Source organism: Pseudophryne corroboree, chromosome 5 (assembly GCF_028390025.1).
Source record: "Pseudophryne corroboree isolate aPseCor3 chromosome 5, aPseCor3.hap2, whole genome shotgun sequence".
Classification (NCBI taxonomy): domain Eukaryota; kingdom Metazoa; phylum Chordata; class Amphibia; order Anura; family Myobatrachidae; genus Pseudophryne; species Pseudophryne corroboree.
Genome location: NC_086448.1, coordinates 253,547,461 through 253,569,634, shown reverse-complemented (window position 1 = coordinate 253,569,634; position 22,174 = coordinate 253,547,461). Strand labels below are relative to the sequence as shown.

The window sequence follows — 22,174 nt, the reverse complement described above, 5'->3', positions numbered from 1 at the left end:
TCCTTTCGGGTCAGAGGAGAGTGGTCGGAATCTTCCGAGTCCGAGGCGTCGAGTTGCGGCGTGGTCTCTTGATCTGTTTTTTTGGTGTTTGAATAGGCATATTTCTTCAGGTTCGGGGTCGCCGCTGCTGCTTGTTGCTTTTTGTTGCCTTTAGACATAATGAGGTTGCGTGTGTATGAACTGGTTAAAGAGAATTACTGCATCGGAGTGTTTAAAATAGTCCCGGTGGTGGAGACGGAGCAGCTTCTATTTTATAACATAGGTGATCCCGAGACTCAAGGCATGTTCCAATGGGTCACATTATGAGATATAGGCTACTCATCCTGTAGCTGGGAACAGATATGAGGGCCGCCAGCAGGTGGAGCTCCAGGTTCATATATCATGGGTGAAGCAGAGCAGTGTAAAATGGTGAGTGATATTTATAGTGAGTTACTCTGCGCTGGTTAAGTGTCAGGCTCCGGGGGTTCCTAGTGGGCTTTTTTGTGGAATGCCCGATTGGGTTGAGCTGCACTGGTAAACAGGAGGTGGGGGATAATGAGGTTATGGCGGGCTAGGGCCTACGGGCCCAGCGGATAACCGCTTCTATATCTGCCAGACAGAGATATATGTAATTTGGGGGGCACACTTCCAGGATCCACAGGGGTGGGATCCTGTCTGCGGTCCAGCCGACACACAGGGTCCCCTGATCTCACCTCCAGCTCCCGCCGGCCGCGCCCGCGCCCTCAGTCCAAGATGGCCGCCAGCAGCCAGCCCGTTTCCTCCAGGCCCTTGTGTGGGGCGCCTCGATCTATCTAGGCAGTGTAGGCAGCTCCGATGTTGAGGGACAGGGCCGCCGCCGCCGCCCGCTGCACGGTGTAAGGGTCTGCCACCAGCCCCCGGCGGATCGCGACACTCGTCCCGGCACTCTCAGGGCTCGCCGCAGGCAGCCGCCCGCACCCGGTCTCACTCGCCGTCGGAAACCTACGGGACTCCGCACCCACGGAGATCACAGGAGGGGTTGCAGAGTATGTAGCTGGGTCCTGCTTGTCCTCGGTAGGTTCCGCAGCTCTTGTCCACACCGAGCGGGGCCTCCTCCAAAATCTAGCCCCCGGCCTCCGCCCGGCACCTAGGCCCCAACCCGCAAGGAGGCAGGAGGCCTCCTCCGGCTCCGGGACCCGGCGTGATGGGAGCAGGGGGGACCGTGTAAGGCAGCAGGAGCTTAATGGGCAGAGATGTAAGCCGAATAAAGGGCTATTTCTGCTGTTTACCAGCTCTGGTGCCTGGAGCTGATCCTATGCACGTCCTTCCAGCTCAGCTACCCGGCCACGCCCCCCCAGATTAGAATATTTCTGAGGTTCGTTCTAGAAGAATTTGGCTAAAAATTTCCCAAATAGGGACCTGATGGAATCTATCCAGTATTCCATACAATTAGGAATAAATATATAAACTGAGTGGAGAGTTCCACCTTGGAGGTGCAGTCTCAAAGATGTGCACAATGATGAAACTAGAACAAGTAATTGCCAACCACTGTAGGCGATGACAATCCGATCGCAGGGCTGCAAAAATCGCTGCCCAGCGATCAGGTCTGAATTACCCCCTATATCAATAACTAGATCAGGTCCCAAGAGAGGTAGAGTATGTATGTAGTGGAAGGAAGGATTGATTAGTAATTTAATTTAATTTGTTTGATTTTAAAAATTGAAATTAATCATTGGGGGCATTGGTGACTGTCTTTAATGCATAGACAACAATTTTTATTGGTTATATTATTGCACTAATCTGACTTTTACTAATCCGACTTTTACTTTTTCTTTGATTTTACATGACCTGAATAAGCCATCTATGCCTCTCCTCTCAATTGTTTGTCCTCCATATCTATCAAATATCAACAAACACGAACCAAGTGGTGTATACAGCGCACACTACAATTAGTACAAAAAATGTACCACCTACAGTGTCACACAATACATGTATGAGTCAGAGATAATAATTGAATGCTGCGGTTTAATTTCACCAACAGTGTCGCACAATATGTGTATGAGTAGGAAATAAAATATATTACTGTGGTACCACCTTCACCCACAGTGTCACACAATATGTAAATGCTTCAGAAATAATAATCTAACACTGCGGTTGACCTTCACCAACAGCATTGCACAATACGAGTATGAGAAGGAAATAAAATATATTACTGTTGTACCACCTTCACCCACAGTGTTACAGAATACGTGTGTGCATCAGAAATAATAATCGAGAACTGCAATTGACCTTCATCAACAACGTCGCACAATACTTGTATGAGTAGGAAATTAAATATATTACTGTCGTACCACCTTCACCCACAGCGTCACACAAAAGGTGTATGAGTCAGAAATGGTAGTCGAACACTGCGGTTGACCTTCACCAACAGCGTTGCACAATACGTGTATGAGTAGGAAATAATATACTGCAGTCTGACCAGCAGTGTCACAATACTTATGAAAATAAAGTTTAAATGTTATAGTACATCGGGGTACAGATCACCCTACATCCTGGATGGAGGGACAGATCACCCCTTTCAGATACAGTAGACAGCGCACCCCTGGATTGATACTGATGGGACACACGAGCCCCTGGGTGTTACTGGGTTAATTTAATTAACAGTGGGACAGAGCCCCCTGGATGTATAGACAGATAACCCCTTTCAGATACAGCAGACAGGGCACCACTGGACTGATAACAGTAGAGCAGACAGAGCACCCCAACTGATACAGTAGAGCAGAAACAGAGCACTCCTTTCACCTACAGCCGTCCCACGCCGAAATAACACAGTACTGATGGACATGTCCGTCAGTACACTCTCCACAGCCGGAGTGAAGATCACCGAGGACCTTTTATAGAATCCAAAACCCGCAAGAATCTGACAGCGGGAAGATGATGTCCAGCCTCGCTTTGGGTTCCGAGTAAGGCAGGAAGTCCAGAGCCGGACTCAGATCCAGACTCGTATTGTAAAGTTCGGGTGGGTCCAGTTCTCAGAGAACCGGACCCGCTCATCTCTGTTTATTTGGCCCAGGTATACGGAGTAAAAAATATATAGATATATAGTGTTAAACAGTAAAACTAATATTCTTGTTATTAGTGTTCAGTTTAAGTTATTATCTTTTATTTATATGTAATAGCGCCACAAAAGTCTAGTAGTGCCTTACATAAGCAAATAACATATAGGATTACATAGGTACACTAAACATATTAACACACGTAGATTGTAAGCTCACAAGAGCAGGGACTTCTTTCCTCATGTGCCTTTTCTTACTTACACAATCTTATACTCCTTACTGCCTTTGTTGGCATCTAACCCCGGGTTTTCTATGTCTGTCCTATATTGTCTTGAACTGTAAGTGCTGTTTTCTTGTTTGCTCATTTGATTATGTACTGTGTAATGGGCGCTGCGGATCCCTTGTGGTGCCATAAAAATAAAGGATAATAATAATAATAATAATACACTGATTCAGGGGTGCATGCAATGGCTTGCACTGCCACGCTGGCATTTTACAATGAAACTGCGAAAAGATGCTAACGTGTATAGAGATGCCAACTTTTGGTGTCTCACATCTGCAGCTCATGTACAAAAGCGGAAACATGGCTCGCACATCAGATCTCTAAATAAGTCTATAGGGGGGTACACACGGACAGATCCATTCTTAAAATCTTAGCAATCTGACTAGATTGCTTAGATTTTAAGCACGGATCTCTCGTGTGTATGCCGCCCAACGATAGCGATGCGCGGCCCCGCGTGTCGCTATCGCCAGTGCTAGACAGGCACAATCTAGCACATCGCTAACTTCACCCACTGGGTGAAATAAGCGGCCCCTCTGTTACCCCCCCGCCCCCCCCCTTGCTCAGCACACATTGTGTTGTGCTGAGCGGGGGGAGAGATGTGCGCTGAGCGGTCTGTGATAGATCGCTCAGCACACATCTCTGCCAGTGTGTACTGTCCTTATGCTGTCTCAGAATGAACATTTCGACTAATGGGCCCTACACATTGACCGATTCGCCGCCGAGCTGTCCGACGGCGGATACGGCCGACGGGAGACCCGGCGGCGGGAGGCAGTGATGGAGGGAGTGAAGTTTCTTCACTCCCCCCGTCACCCGGCTCCATAGAAGTGCAGGCGAGATCGTCCATATTGGCCTGCATGCACAGCAGACGGGGCACCAGCGATGAACGAGCATGGGGCCGCGCATCGTTCATCGCTGGTGCCTCCACACTGAAAGATATGAATGGTATCTCGTTCAATAATAAACGAGATCGTTCATATCTTTGGGGATTGTCAGCCAGTGTGTAGGGCCTATTAAACACGCCAAGGAAACAGTCCTGACATGCCAGTGTATATCCATAAACCCTCATTTACTCCCCCAAACATGGCTACCTGTCAACAGTTTTGGGAATAAATCGCAGTCTAAAGATCATTGCGGTATATGTGCAGCAACAAAAATCGCTCCACTGCGTCATTAACATTGGGTGTGCCTCGCGATCAGGCCCATACTTACCCACAAAATGCATAATAATATAACCAAACACATGAAGAGAAGGCTCTGCTCGCAAGTGCTGACATTTCTACAGGAAAACGTGCTGGGCTGGGAACAGAGTGTACAAAAAAAAGTTCCAACTCACACTTAGGGGTAGTCGACAATTACCATGTCAGCATGCATTAGGTGATCATGAGAACATCAGTCATTAGGTGAACATGGTTAAATGTAGACATGCTTAGCATGTCGACAGTGGTCATGTTGACATTTAATATGTCACCATGACATTTCGACATGATAAAATATCTACATAACATCCCTGCCGGCTGGTAGCACAAGCTGTCACTGGCCACGGCAGTGGCATCATGTTACTAGAAGTTCCAGCGTAGATGTCTGGTGGAGAGGCATTGCAGTGAGTGTTTCCCCCTATCTCTAACCTTAATTCCTACCCCTCTCTCTCCTGCCTAACCCTAACCTTCAACCCCCCCCCCCCCACACACACACACACACACACACTACCACCACCACCAGCACCCCACCACAGCCTAAGTCTGTTAGCTTTCTGAGAGTATCGACATTGTGAACAAGACAAATGTACGCGTTGAATCGTGTTGAAATATTAATGTTGACATTGTGGTGTCACCATTACTAATGTTGCCATGGTAACTGTTTACCATATGACTGGATACCTACATTTGATAATCTAACCTAAAAGGAGGCCAACTTTTAAAGTGAACTTTTTGAAAAAGAAAATTAGTTGTAGTTTTACGATAGATAGATAGATAGATAGATAGATAGATAGATAGATAGATAGATAGATAGATAGATCAATAGATAGATCATTTTTTTCTCAGAACACCTGCACCAGATTCCCTTTATATCAATTTGATTTTAATCTAGCAGCTACATTGCCGAAACCACACTACTCCCCTCATCAGACATGTTATTACATATGGGTCACTATTTTTGTTTGCACCTGGAAGCTCATACTACATTTTATTATAGCCCAAGCACTCTAGCAAGGTGACAGTGAAGACAACATAATATATTTTATGGTTCTAAGTTGATAGAAAGCATACACCACTAGTCCACTTGTTCCATTCAGTTACTTATTTTATTATTGTTGCAAAATGTAAATGTTTACTAAAAATGTGTCTGAGTGTTGAAAATTGATGAATTTATCAGAATTAAATTTCATAAACAGAAATAAATGTGTATAAAAAGAGAATAATATATTATCGTTTGGTCAGTTCTACCAAGTTACCCATCATACCAGTCTACCAGCATCGCATTATATTTCATGTAGAACAGATTTATTTTACTCTATTGGATATTACACTGGTATCGTTTTGTCTATTAATAAAGAGGTTGGCACAATTGTAAATACGTTTGAAGAGTCAATGCTTGCTATGCTGTGTTGATATATGTATTCATCAGTTCATGTAAATGTTAGTATACTTCCACCATGGGCTGGTCAATAAAATAAGCATATTAAAAGATCTATACCCAGAATGAGTAGTCTGTAGTATATGTAAATGACCTGGAATTGTTTATGTGGGCAGAGGACAAGGCCACAGGAACGAGACGCGATGCCCCCTGCAGGGAGATGGGACGAGTCACAGTTTGTGAATAGCTGAGTATCAACAACGCCTGATTATCGCCACCCCTGCTTCCTTTGTCCCCGCCCGGGATGTTTATATAAGGAACAATCTACAGGAAATGGACTATAAAAACCACCATATACAGGTATACTGTACCTCGGTGGTTTTCATAAAGAGCTTTAATTATTTGACCATCAGATAAGTATTAGGACATTTATGTATCTGATTTCAGAACTACAGGTTTAATTAAATATTGTTTCTCTTTTATATTACATGCAATTGAAGGATATTCGTTATAAGGAACCTTTGATGCTCAAGTATTGGGAAATGAGAAATCACAGCTGTGTCCTGCCAGCCTCTTATTCCATAACAGGGCATTGCTGCGACCTGCAGTTATACAACATCTGCCTGCTTATACCTGTTGTAAATCATATTAAATACAACGTGTGTGTGTGTGTGTGTGTGTGTGTGTGTGTGTGTGTGTGTGTGTGTGTGTGTGTGTGTGTGTGTGTGTGTGTATATATATATATATATATATATAATTTAGAATGCCAGTAGTTCCTAGAGTGATATTGGAAATACAAAATAAAAAATGCACAGTGTAAATGCATATGTTACATTTGTGTATATACTTTTCCATAGTTTGAATTAGTTGAGGGCTGAGGGATAGTCAGTATTAGCTTGATGTGCCCAGGCCTTGCAGACAGTATGGATACTGGAAGATGTGTAGTCCAATATTACAGACATTACAAAGAGGAGATTAGTCCCCGATGTTATTGTGCTTATTCCAGCCCATCCCTCCTTGTATTGAGTGCTGTTCATTAGCATGAGAAGATGGTGCTAAATGCCTGGATCCTGGGCTTTTCCCTCTCTCTGTTTACTCGAAGCATCCTTGTGTTTTTGAAATGTATATGTAGGTAATGTAAAGAGCTACACCTGAGACTGGTCAGTGATACACAGTATACTGTGTGTATATTCCCTCTATACATAGCCCAGCGCACGTCTGTGAAGTATACATTGATTCAGCGGTACAACACATACAGTGATTAGTATCTATAACTGGTTGTAAAATGTTCTTCCAAAGTAAGATTTTGACCTAGGGTTGTCAGATCTGCTAAGTTTAAATTGATTTAACACTGGTAAGGATTTGAGAGAGAGAGAGAGAGAGAGAGAGAGAGAGAGAGAGAGAGAGAGAGAGAGAGAGAGAGAGAGAGAGAGCACACATATAGAATAGACGTAGGCTACCTAATTCCTCAGGCACTGTGAATACACAAGACCCAGTCATAAATCATAGCCAGAGAAGGCATAGGTGGTCAGCTCACGCTTAGATTTTAGTTGGGGCATAATGCCAACAGACTTTAATAGGAATACCTCGAAAGGCTTCATGAGAAGGGGACTAATCTATGAGTAAGATGTGCCATAAATAATAACTCTTAATTGATTTATTTTCTAGCATGTAAACCACTCTAAGTAAGTGTGTGTGTGTGTGTGTGTGTGTGTGTGTGTGTGTGTGTGTGTGTGTGTGTGTGTGTGTGTGTGTGTGTGTGTGTGTGTGTGTACAGTGTATATACTGTATGTATATTTATTTATTTATAGTATGACACAAGGACAAGTTGCCCACTATTAAAGTGGAGTGCCAGACATCTTTTGGAAATGTTAAAATGTTAAAAACTTCTAACAACTGCGCACTATTATATAATGAATATTTATGCTGAGAGCTTTACCCAATTGACCTCAAGTCATAATTGCATTTACCATTTAAAGCATTTTAATTCCATTATGTGTATCTGTGTAACATGTAAGTGAAACAGCTGACAGTACAGGCATTTGTACAGGGTAATGGGAAGCTAAAGCTGTCTTATGTTAATAGAGATAAGCAATTGTGTCAATGTTTTACTCAGTGAGTCTAATTAAAGTGCATCTAGTTAAGATAGGCAATTACAAATCTATATACAGGTAGATTTATTCTTCCATTAAAATCGGTACAACAATCTGTGTAAAGGAATTCATTTGTTGAATAGGAAAGTTCATCACATAGGCGCTCACATCTATTCATTAGACTATATTGATTAAAGGTATTTTGTTTCAAAACATTAGTGTCATAGTATAAATAATTAGCTTTTTATAAGTTGATAGCTGCTGTGCTACAAATCAGATAAATCCATTGTTGCTTATTAGCCTGCATTAGATATTACACATATTACACCTACAGCTGTGTTTCTGGTTTGCACTAATTGTCTTAAAGCATGTTTAACCCTTTACAGTGCGTGTTCCCTTGCTGTGGGAGATTCGCCACCCTGCTTTGAGCCGCAAAGTGATCTCCTATTATACCAGCTAATGACTGCACTTTCCTGCATCCAAAAATGCCATGCTGCAATAGTCTCCCCCGGACACCCTCCAGCTTCTCTGGTGTACAGGAGGAGGTGTGAGCGGCTTGGTGTGACAACACGCTGCAAACTTATCTTCAGATGAATGTTGCTTGTTAAGATATTGGAATTGCTTGCACATTAACCCTGTCTAATGCAATGCACTACAGTGATACCGCTGAATGATATAGTTACGTTGGATTTCATGGAAATGGGTATGGCTGGCACTGGGGCTGGCAGACACTTTATACAAATGAGGGCAATATTGGGATGATGATGATGATGATGATGATGATGATGATGATGATGATGATATTACAAATGAGAGAAAGAGAAATAGATTATTTTGCACCTCACATTTATTATGGAGCATGGTTTTCCTTATTTTATAAAGTATGCACGCACATGTTTTATCAATCAACAATGCGTAAGTGTGCTAAGATGTACAGAATGTCAGTATAAATGGTCATTTCCCCTAACGTGTTAGAAGCAGAAACAAGTTTATTTTACTAATTTTCGGTGCCAACTCGACTGCTGAAAAGGCATAAGAGACTCTGTAAACTATTTGTACAATAAAAGTATATATACACGTTGGTATACACCAATTGAAATACATTAGATAGATAGATAGATAGATAGATAGATAGATAGATAGACAGACAGACAGAAGATAGATAGATAGATAGATAGATAGATAGATAGATAGATAGATAGATTAGATAGATAGATTTATATAGCATTTGTAGCACTCCTTGCTGACCCAACAAATAATGTAGCCAGGTGCCATCTGACAAATGATTTTATATATATATATATATATATATATATATATATATATATATAAACATATATATATATATACTGTGTGCATCTCTCTATATATATATATATAGAGAGAGACAGAGAGAGAGAGAGAGAGAGAGAGAGAGATGACAATTAGTATATACCAGTTTATGTATATACTTTAATTGTATAAACTATTTTACGCATACTTGTACGTTTTATTAAAGCGATGACATACGATATATGACAGTTATTTATTTCTGCCTCTTATAAAACACGTAGACGAATTCGTCAGTATGTCACCCAGAAGATATATGTGCCATTTACCCGAGCAGACACAAATGTATCTTTTCTTTATATTCAGCAGTTATTGACCTTCTGAAGCATTGTAAGGAGTTAAGGGCTCACCAAGCAGACTTGTTAGGTATCCGTAAATGCACTTACAGGTCTATCATGTTTATGGCATTTGTATGAGGCTTGGCAAGTAGCGTAGTTAAACATTGGAGACCAAAGACTTCATAAAGTACAGTATTTTTCTCCAGACCATTGCCCGACAATTGCTTTATAGAGTAGCAGCTTCGCCTATCAATAGTGTGCAGATCTGTTTCACACAACACGTTACATATACATCAGGGGTTTCTGTGATGCCTATATCATATTCTAGATTTTTTTATTATTATTATTATTATTATTATTATTATTATTATTAATAATAATAATAATAATAATAATAATAATATAAAATACAACGCAGTTTGAGCTCAAGCGATACCACTATTTCCATACTCCCCACCCCCATGTTGGTAAGCGCAAAGACTACATGCAAAAATAATGAGAAGATAGAACTTAATACAAATGTGCCCCTTTCTATTGTGAATCTGGGTTACACTGAAACATCTCGTTCACTGGCTCATCTCCATATTCACGCTGTATTTATTATTAATCCCAACATTCTATTCTGACATATAATCAATGTGAGATTAGTGTTTTTGGAACTTTCTGCATTATTTATGTAAATACACAACGCGGGTAAGTGAAATATACAGATATAAAGTGTGATTTGTTGTATATAAAATGATGACTAAATAAAGAAATATGAAATGATTGTCAGATGACCCTGCAGTCTAGATAAATGCATACGTCCGATTCTCAGATCTATAGTAGTTATCGTGTTAACTCTATCTCTATTATTTCTGAAACACAGTATAAAAAAATAAAAGTAGACGGATTAATTTGTTTTTTAGTGTCTATAATAATGACCTACATGTGAAGAATGACATTCCATGTGTTCCTCTAGTAATATACCCATGGCAGACAGGATTGTATTGACGTTCTAATACGTGAAGCCTCATGCTATTAGATAGGGGTATAAGATGCTTTTGTTTTCCCCGCATCACACAGTTGTGGTGGATATGTGGGGAGAGGTACTGGTCTCACATGCCTCAGCCTCTGTCTATCACAGGATCTGCCACAAACACTGGATGCCCCGGAGTGACGGCAACAAACCTCTGAATGAAATCAGGAGCTGAGAATTGGGTGATCTGATATAAGATGTGGGACTCGTGCTTTGTCTATAGGAAATATCTATTGCTAGTCTAAGTGGTAAAATGATGCCAGATGGTTTGTGTCTGATAGCCGCTTTCACCTGCAAGTCTGTGAAAATAATTTATCAAAACCTTTTCCTTTTGGTCCCAAAACAATACAAACCCTGATAAACCCAACTGCTGTCTCCGAGGTCTTTGGCACAGAGTCTGTAGGCACAGTGTGCTCATATTTGTAGCTCAGTTGGCTCATCTAGGCTGGTGCAATTCCCTCATGTACAGAATGTTATCAGCTATAGAAATGTGATATTATCAAACCGAAAATGTGAAGATTTCTGTGCGAGCCAAATGGAACTCAAGATGTGAGGACTATCAAACAGGTCAGGAATTCTCCGCATGTCACTGCGGAGACTGATTACCGTTATTAAGACGCTAAGCAGGGTCTTCTATATGCTTGTGTGCTATGTGCGCTTCCAAACAGGACACGTACTGTACCAAAGAACAAAGGTACACAATAGGAACCGTACAGTAAGCCGGGGATCATAGGTCTATCTAGATAGATAGATAGATAGATAGATAGATAGATAGATAGATAGATAGATAGATAGATAGATAGATAGATAGATAGATAGATAGATAGATAGATGTGTCATACTGAGAGCTGCATTTGCATTGAAGGTATATGATGACACATTTGCCAAATGTGCAATGTATAGGACAGCTAGCATCTGTCCGTGTAGGTTCTCCATACTGAAGCTGAGTTTTACATTGTCCTTATCAAGCAGATTTTACAAATCCCTGAAAATGCTGTAAAATATGTGGCTGGCAGGAGCACGTTTTCCGTGGAAGTTGTGGCTATAGAGTCTGAGCTATAAATACACTACGTTCTGGGTACAGTGAATACACTACTAGCTCAGGACAGGTAACCTCATATCACTGTAATCATTGTTACTAATCCTCCTTTGTACTGTCTGCTACTTTCACACTTGATTTCATTCTAATACGAGAGACCACATCGAAGTGTAAGCACCCAAAGTCGGTAACACTATCAAGTGCTGCACTGGTCAATCACTGCTGTATGTTGTGTGATTTGTGCTCATCACTTTCTTTGGTAACATTGAATTGATAAATAGGGGGGGGGGGGGGATCTAGGCTCTAAAAATGTGCGTGTGGGCTGGGGTTGTAAATAAAATAATAATAAAAAAATACCAGTAAAAGTAAAAAAAGATATAAATAGGTTAATAGTAATTCATATAGTTGTTATATTGTAACAAAAAAAATTGTTCCGTTGAGTCCACCGATGATAATGAGCAATTCCTTTTAAAGGTGGCTCCGTATTGTAGAACTACACTCGCCCTGCCTCATGCAGCTCCCAGTCAGCGTTATGTACTGAAGGTCTCCCCAGTGCCTCCAGTACAGTACACAGACCAGCTATACTGGGCTGCATATTCCACACTTATCCCACAGACATTGTCTGTGTTACTGGTCCCACAAGCCGAAATGAAAGGCCTGCCTGATGCACACAGACCCTCACAAAGGAGGTTGCTCTTAAACAACTTAGAATCGCTTTCATAAAAGTTTATAAATCCCACAACCTCTCCCTTTCAGGGAATTTAGGATGGAAATAATTGCTTGCAATGTATTTGATCTCCTCTGCTCAACAGCCAGTGAGAGAGGCACAGGTGACATGTTCCAATTAGGAATTGTCTAATTAAATTAGTGTCACAGAAAGCAACCAATAATCCAGAGGCAGAGAGGCTGTTTTTCTCTTGTCCTCCTCTCTGTGTCTGACCATGAAAGAGGCAACAAGCCCCTCCCTGGAATCATTAGCCCTAATGGAGGTGTGAAAGAAACGACAGTATATAAAGTCAGCCAGGCTGCGTTTTGACACATTTGATTTTTCCCTTTCATAGTGTGGGGACCTGTAACTTCTGTGGGCTGTGTCATCATCACCATTATCATCATCCTCTTCTGTAACCAGTTATTTGCCGTGCCAGCCAGGGCTCCTATGGATCACATACTGCACTGATAGGACATTGTACAGCTTGTTTCTACCAAAGGGTGCATGGTGCCTGGATCAACCCAGCCGGACAGATCGTGAGAGCAGACTCAGCCAGCTAGAGGATGCAGCTTGGAGAGCAGATTCTCACCAGCTCTGCCCCTAACCTGCCCCACACCTTCTACCCTCTGCCCGGGGACCCAAACAGCGCCGCCCAGAGCCCGGGCTTGGACTTCAGCGTGGGTCAGCACAAAGGCCAGCAACAGCAGCAGCAGCAAAAGAAGTACCCCAGGGGCCTGCACCTAGACAGCCCCCGGGACGCAGGCAGCACCAGCGCCGCCGCTAACACCATGCTCAGCGAGGCCAGCGAGGGCTTCCCAGCCGCCAAGCCCTTAGTGGACAGCGCCAGGAAAGGCTCCCCGGTCGGAGAGGAGGATCTGGGATCCGCGCCACCCACCTCGGCTCCTCGTTATCTGGAGAACACCCTACAGGCAGCGTCTGAGCGCTACTACCTACAGTCCCAGGGGCAGCAGCCCCAGCAGACCGGGGGAGCAGAGCTGGCCTCTCCCTGCTCCATCTTCCCCTATGCCCCGCCGCAGCACAGCGCCATGTACCCGGCAGGGGGGGCATCCAGGTACGGGGGGTATAGCAGCATGCTTCCTCCGGCCGGCTTCTCCCCTCCAGTCTGCCCCTCCCGTCCTCAGTACTCCACCGGCTACCAGTACAGCCAGGCCCCCGCCAGCATGTACAGTCCCTACCCGGCTGCGGGCACTGGCAGTGGGCTGAGTGCGCTGGGGCTCCCCGGCGGTGGGACCGGTGTGCGGGCACAGGTATACCTCTGTAATCGCCCCCTGTGGCTGAAGTTCCACCGGCATCAGACGGAGATGATTATTACCAAGCAGGGCAGGTGAGTGCCAGCCAGGGCTCTTCTACATATTAGTAATAACACGTGTGTGGCAGTAATAATGTCACAGCTTTATAGCAGGTTGCTACTGTCTATAGGTAACCTGGAGAATTGGAGAACTGCAGTGCAGTATAGACCAGATGTAGGATTACAAAGTGTTTTAGGTTGACCCTGTCCCTGAGTGTGTGTTCCCCAATATATGACCAGTAATATTACACTATTTCTATAATTAGTCCCGTGTGAGTGCAGGAATATTCTGTCTGTGACTTTGGATTCTTTACATGAAGTTTATTGTAACGTTTTATTGACACCATGTTACAGGAGGATGTTTCCATTCCTGAGTTTCAACATCACTGGATTAAATCCGACAGCCCATTATAACGTGTTTGTAGAGGTGGTTCTGGCAGACCCCAATCACTGGCGATTTCAAGGGGGCAAGTGGGTGACTTGTGGTAAAGCCGACAACAATATGCAAGGTAAGCCCCCTGAGACAAAGCAGATATAGGGAAACTGTCTCTTAAGTATAATGTGGAACTACAGGTTTCAGCATGTTTTTCCAGAAGTACTCTCTCTCTCTCTCTCTCTCTCTCTCTCTCTCTCTCTCTCTCTCTCTCTCTCTCTCTCTCTCTCTCTCTCACAAGAAAGTGCGTGTTATAATGCGGGTTCATTAATGATGTAAGGGGGTAATTGATTAGAACTTCTATGAAACACAGGCGACAGTTGAATGATACAGGTCAGCCGTTTACATGGTGCTAATTCCAAGGCACTTGTAGAAGTCGTAGTGATGTAGAATGTCATCATATATTAATCATGAACATATAAGGCTCTGGACAATGCAATTCTCTGTGTAACCGGCATCTACCATATCTTTATAGGAAACAAGGTCTATGTGCACCCCGAGTCCCCAAATACAGGGGCTCACTGGATGCGACAGGAGATTTCGTTTGGGAAACTGAAACTGACAAACAACAAAGGGGCTAATAATAACAACACTCAGGTAAGTGGCTGCAACGCTATGGACAGCGATCTGTGATACATACCGTAGCCGCGTTCTGTGCATATAACCCTCATGAGGATTCTGTTCGTACGTATGTTCTTGTGAAATTATAAGGAAATGCGGCAGATTACTGACGCTATATTACGTACCTGGCAAGCGGTAAAGATGATGTTTTAGGTTTTGTACTTTACCAGTTAAATAATTATGACAGTGTATATGAGGTTTCATTGATTAATTGTAACATATAGTGATAAAGAAGATAAAACGCCTTTTGATCTATATATGTCTTTATCAAAGTTTGGAGAGAGATATAATTGTGAAAGAAAAAGTACTAACCAATCAGCTTCTAATTTACATTTTACAGGCTGTGTTTGAAAAGTGACAATGACAGTGATAGTTGGTATCTCTCACAATTTTCTCTCTCCCCAATATTTCATAAATACCCCGGACTAGCGTTAGGAAAATTCATTCTCTTCTCACATGTACTTTACGCTTTCTTCGCTCCTAATCTGTGGATCAACCCTCACCATATACTGTAGTTTATCACCTAGGAGTCAGCCTTACCACACACTATAGCTTCTCACCTGGGAATCAGCCCTTACCACACACTATAGCTTCTCACCTGGGAGTCAGCCTTTACCACACACTATAGCTTCTCACCTGGGAATCACCCCTTACCACACACTATAGCTTCTCACCTGGGAGTCAGGCCTACCACACACTATAGCTTCTCACCTGGGAGTCAAACTTGTAGCTCCTAACCTGTGCGTTAGCCCTCACCACACATACAGCTCATCACCTTTGAGTTAGACCTTATCACGCACTTATAGCACGCCTGTCAGCCAATGTGAATCAGCCTTCACCGCGCACTTACAGCTCCTCGCCTGTGAGTTAGCCCACTCACCACACAGTTACAGCTCCTCACCTGTGAGTCACCCTCACCGCACAGTTATACGTTTCACCTGTAAGTCAGCTCTCACCACACATCTAATTATAGGTCTCATTTCTTTGACTCCACACACTCTTTCTAGTAACGATTGGTGACACCCACCTACAATCTGTCACTGTCCATGCATATATTACCCATTTATCTTTCTCCCCTTGCTCAGCGGTCGCCCAATTAGCTGACTTTCTGAGCCAATTGCTCAACGCCTGCATATTACTCTTCTATCTCCTCATTTATCTACTGTTCTTACTCTCATTTCACCTAACCATCTGTCTCCACATCAAGCTTACCCTCTGCCTCACTGCATAGTCCTCCGTTTACAATTGTTACTAATATCTGATATACTTGTAGCTTCCTGATTTAAAAAAAAATAAATTTTAATCAGTTTTAGTATCAGAAGAGTGATCATCTAACATAGGCTGCCTGTCGTTCCTTAGATGATAGTTCTGCAGTCTCTGCACAAGTATCAGCCCCGTCTCCATATTGTAGAAGTGAGTGAAGATGGAGTAGAAGACCTGAATGACTCTGCGAAGACTCAGACCTTCACCTTCCCTGAAACCCAGTTCATTGCTGTAACAGCATACCAGAATACAGATGTAAGAGCATGAGAGAGAGAGAGAGAGAGAGAGAGAGAGAGAGAGAGAGAGAGAGAGACTGTGCACCAGACTACATATAGCCACGTTTGTGTAATATAATTCATAATATTTACTTTTCTATTATTTTTAGATAACTCAACTGAAAATTGATCACAACCCGTTTGCAAAAGGCTTTAGAGACAACTATGACTCGTAAGTAATACTTCTTTATTTTGAGTCCCATCACCTACAGTATGCCTTGGTATGACTGTACTTCGTTTCATTAATACTTTTTGTGATGCGGGTTAGTCTAACTATATTGATCATCTATTAGATCATCTGTAATTACCAGAACACTGGTAATTTTGTCACCTTGGTAAATAATTGTTATTGCTAGGTGACCTATAAAAATACATATTCATGCTTGTCATAGTCACATCGGGTTTTTATTCCTCCTGTAGCATGTACACGGCCTCAGAAAGTGACCGATTAACTCCATCTCCTGCGGATTCTCCTAGATCCCACCAGATAGTGCCTGGGGCCCGGTACAGCGTCCAGCCCTTCTTCCAGGAGCAATATGTCAACAACCTGCCACCCACCAGGTACTACAGCGGTGAGAGGACTGTGCCCCAGACCAGTGGCCTCCTGTCGCCCCAGGCCAATGAAGAAGTGGTCACAGCTCCTCCCCAAAGGTGGTTTGTGACCCCTGTCCAACAAGCTGCCGCCAACAAGCTGGACATGGGTCCATATGACACAGACTACACTTCCAGCTCTCTTCTCACCTATGGCATAAAGTCCTTGCCCATCCAAACCTCACACCCCATGGCATACTACCCAGATGCAGCCTTTGCTTCTATGACAGGCTGGGGCAGCAGAGGTTCTCCTTATCAGAGGAAAATGGCAACAGGTCTACCTTGGTCCTCAAGGTCAAGTCCGTCAGGCTTCTCTGAAGATCTCCTCCCTAAGGACAAAGTGAAGGAAGAAATAAGTTCGTCTTGGGTGGAAACACCTCCTTCTTTAAAGTCTCTAGACTCAAACGATTCTGGAGTGTACACGGGAGCCTGTAAGAGAAGGCGTCTCTCCCCTAGCACTTCCAGCAATGAAAACTCCCCCCCTATAAAATGTGAGGACATTGCAAGTGAAGACTACAAAGATGCTTCCAAAAGCTTAGGCTACTATTCCTTTTATTCTAGTTCTTAAAATAATTATTCTCCATATCAATAGATGTATGGCTTGTAAGTTACCATGTCGATCACAGGGTGGATCTTAGCATTAAATGCCAAAAAAGTGTGGCTTTGCCTTTCATCTGGAGAACAAAAGAACAACAAACAACTGGTGTACTGTTCTCTAGGCTGATAGGGCCAAAGGTCTAACTGCTGCCAGTCCGAACTTGTCACATCCTGAATTCTAAACTTGACAGTATTTTAATTTAAAGTGGATAAAATCTGCTTGATTTGTCTTTTTTTTTCCTTTTCTTATGTGATATATTTATGAAGGAAAATCAATGTAAATATTGTGTAAATATACTGTTGCATATTGTGGAGTATAATATATTGTATGCAGTTACTGTATGTGTCTTTATTTTTATTGCTTTTCAAGACTTTACATGCACTGTTCTGTTGTACAATGTGTAATGGGTAGTACACGAAAACAAATCTATAGACAAAGACTCAGAGTGCATTTTCTATGAAGTCTTTGAAAAGAATATATTTAAAAAGAAGCGACACAAAAATTAAAAATTGTCTATTGTGACAAATATTGTAAAAAATGTAAAGTTCATTATTGATCCGGATGATATTGTGAGTTTTAACCTTTTTATGTATATAATGCTTTGCCATTTTTAATAAATGTATTGCCTCTGCGATAATTAGATAATTCATGTTGGTATTAATCAGATATTTTTTTTTTAAACAAGTACTTTATAATGTCGAATGATCTCTCTTTCTTCATCACCTCATTTTACACGGGTATGTCACAACTCACAATAAATATGGAGGAAGGAAGAAGTCAACGATTTTAGATAGTACTGACACCTAACTTTCAGTCGATTACCTCACTTGGGGCATTCAAGGTCATTTGCAAGAAACCAAAAACTTAATTTAAGGAAGTTATCAATATATTACATAAACTTTTTGAACGTAATTCTTCTAGCTCTCGCAAATACATTGCTTATGTAATTAAACAATGTAAAGGAAAATCGAAGCAAGCTACGCTGAGACACAAGAAACTGAAATAATAACTGATTAGAAGAACTAGCATTAATAAAGAAAAACATACTGAAGGAAATAGATAATCGGTTATAGGAGTAATGTTATATGTCGAAGACTACATATGATAAATACACATATAATGTGTGGCTGGGGTATGCCTGTAGGTGTTTGAGTTTAAGTATAATAATTTTACCGCTCCTATTTCATTTGCATTTCAGGTTAAATACTGTATTTATATACTGATTAATTTCTATACGCTGATCCTGTGTGTGTGTGTGTGTGTGTGTGTGTGTGTGTGTGTGTGTGTGTGTGTGTGTGTGTGTGTGTGTGTGTGTATCCATATATCCATATATGCAAAGTTGGAAAATAAAACAGTCTACATAAGTAGAAACACAATTAGTGACATCTCTATTTCGATTAATTTTAGTTACAGGGAAGTAAAGCTCAATCTGTTTAATGTTGCTTAAAACACTTAATTGTTGTAATTGGATTCGATCTAGTTTGTATGTTACATACACAAATATGTTACATAACTGAGCATAAATAAATGTAAGATATGTATACACACACACACACACACACACACACACGTACACAGATATAAACACACACATACACGAACATACACCATTTACCCTTATTTAGTTAGAGTTGGCACTATTATTTTGTTAAGGTTACCAATATGTTACTCGTTGGAAAACGTTTGAATAGTTATATGAAGATGATGTTAAAGATATTGTTTGCAACGTTTTCTTCTTTTGTAATAATGTTCATTAGTTTATATATCTTAGTTTACAACGAACACACATCAGAATGTTCAAGACATTTAACACGTTATTTAACTGAAGCATATAAAGTAACATTTAATGGGCTACATTAAAATCTACAGCCACAATGCACCTAGAAGGATACGCATTAGGTTTACAGTATGTTGTTGTTGTTGTTTGTTATGTTTTGTATATGTAATTACTGTGAAATGAAATTACTGGTTCCCATTGTTCTATTCACTATAAGATTTGCATTATTACACTTTAAAGTGTAGGAAATGCAGAAATTAATTAGATTAAACTGCTTGTGGTACAAGAGAGAAAATTAGAATAAAAAGGTGGGTGGTGATTTTAGAAATGTAAAATACGTTTCTTTATCACAAGATTTTTAATTCGTGTTTGTTTGTTTGTTTGTTTGTTTGTTTGTTTGTTTGTTTTTAATATATCACCTATTGCTTATAGATAACTAAACAATCAAAAGTCATATTTTAATGTTGCATTTACATTTCATCAGTCCCTTCAACTGTCACTAGAACTGAAATCGCAATATTTAAAAAGAGACCAATAATCTAAACATACCCATAGCATAACGGAAGAGCCCCCAGTGGAATGAAAATAGAAGTATAATTTTAAATAGGGGAAAATGAGCTCTGTAAAACTCCTCACACTGTTTAATGGAAACATAAGTGCTTGACTGGCCCCAATTAACACCTTGTGATTATAAGGCATTCCTAAAATGTAGTGTCAGACACCAAATTGTGAATAAATGTATCTAATTAATTCTCCTAGGATGACACTGATAAACAAGTCTATATTTAAAGTAAGATCAAGGGTCTGTTTCTTGAATGCTTGTTTACAGTTCTTATCAGATAAGGTCAAGTAGCCGAATGTATTCCTTTTTACAGAGCACATAATAAGATTTAACTAGGCATACAAACTCTGCCAGGGTGCAACACAGCAAGACGCTGCTACTCACTAATTATATAAAATGCTGATAGCTTCAGCAATACTACATCCAGCAAAATGCAAAATGCAGACATGGGAAGCGTTTATCTCTGTGTTTTTCTTCTTTTCTTTAGTTTTCGATTTCTTTATTAAGTACGTTTATATATTTATTATCTTTTAAGTACACACATATTTATATATACATATATATATATAGTGTGTGTGTGTGTGTGTGTGTGTGTGTGTGTATGTATGTATATATATATATATATATGTAAGTATGTATATATATATATATATATATAATCTGCAGACCTCTAATTCTCATGTCATGTCATCTGATAACTCAATTTATGGATGCTACATGTATATTTTTAATTAACTCATCTTAGAGTGTTGTAACTGAAAATGAATAATGATGAACGAGAGCAGTACGTGTTATATTATCAGTTCAGTGTTTTAACATACCTTAATTATTGCACGTATTCACTAACAATCTTTTACTGATCAGATCAATAAATAATGAATATATGTATGCTCATCTATGTTTTTATACATTTAGTACATACATTTGGGGCTTTTATAAAGCAAATACACTATGTAAGGATTTAAAGAAATTGTTAACACTACTTAGTAAACCTTTAATCAGATTCTAATCTAGTTCTAATTCTCATCCCGATTTGAGCACCGAGTAGTCCTTTATTGCGGGGACTGCTGTCGGTATACTCCAGGAAACAACAACACTGTTGTGCAGTTGCTTTCATTTTGTCAGCGTTCTCAAATACTGCAGAAATGACTCTGGACAAACATAAACCACGGAAATGCATTTACACAAATTAGTTCTAACACTTCTAAACCAACTGTAACTTTGTCCGAGAAGCACAGTAGATGCATTCAGCTTTGTGGTATAACAAAAACCTCATTTATTAATTGATTCAGCCTCAGCAACGTTTTATTTTGTCTAGATTTGTTTAGCACCAGAGCATCGTAAATAGCAGTTTATTTCAGGAAATGCATGCAAGTGAATACTATATTTCAGCATAATACACTTTGAACAGGAGTTAACATGAGATTACACAGAGAAAACTTATGTTTGTGTTACAAGATACCTCTTGTAAACTGCAGTGGTAAAAACAATTAAAGCAAGTATTAGTATCATTATACTATTGCATTATATTCATATATTCATAACGTGTTTATAATATTTGTTATTATTTTACGGAAGTCATCTTATTCTACAGTGTCTTGCTTCTATATGGTCGTAGAGCTCATCTGTGACATATATACATATGATCTGCATAAGGATGCAGTATTTCCTATATTCTACCAAAGGCTTATCTGCAAAACCTTTTAAAACCTTTTAGAAACGCTTCTAATAGCAAGTAAAAAGCATTAACCATAAGAAAGGTCAACAGTTCACAGTGAAATCATGTCTTCTGTTTATCCACCTACACCTGCTGTCACACATATATTGGGTAACGCATATATAAAACTAGCATCCACCCATGAACTGCATATTAATTCATTTGAAAGGGAATCTGGGCACCTATTTGAAAGCTATTAAAACGTACAAATGAGCAAAGTGTCAATGGATAAGTGCAGCCTATGAGTCTATATGGAAAGTTTTGGCTTCCTCCAATTCAGGAGTATCTTACTAGCATAAAATAATAACATCCTTGCTAAGATTTCTCTGCTACCCGTAGGTACCACGTCCTCCTTTATGCTTAGGAGGCAATGTACCAAATATACAATAATTAGAATTCACACTTTAATATTGATGTAACTTTGTATTTAATTCCAAAAGCCACTTAATGCAGTCATTAACAGACTGAGTGAAAAAGATTTCAGCTGTTGCCTAACTCCTACACCTGAGTGCAGCCTGCAAGTTGTACCCCATATCTGGGGTAATCTACGTGTGTTTTACGCTTATGAAGACTTCTTGCGGCTCCTTAGGTTTGCAGAGGCGGATCAGGAGAAGACATGGGAAATCGTACCCAAAGTACAATCTCAGCATGTGGGTGCCAGTACGACCCACGAGGACTGTGTCTGTCAGGA

The 22,174-nt window shown here is 40.8% G+C and overlaps 1 protein-coding gene across 1 annotated transcript; it reads left to right on the top strand.

Moving 5' to 3' along the window:
* Positions 1 to 12,686: 12,686 nt before the first annotated feature.
* Positions 12,687 to 18,000, top strand: EOMES (eomesodermin). Its single transcript, XM_063924863.1, has 6 exons — positions 12,687 to 13,682; positions 14,001 to 14,155; positions 14,555 to 14,676; positions 16,060 to 16,218; positions 16,349 to 16,410; positions 16,659 to 18,000. Exons 1-6 carry the CDS (start codon positions 12,901 to 12,903, stop codon positions 17,395 to 17,397), a joined length of 2,019 nt encoding a protein of 672 aa, XP_063780933.1. The 5' UTR covers positions 12,687 to 12,900; the 3' UTR covers positions 17,398 to 18,000.
* Positions 18,001 to 22,174: the final 4,174 nt, after the last annotated feature.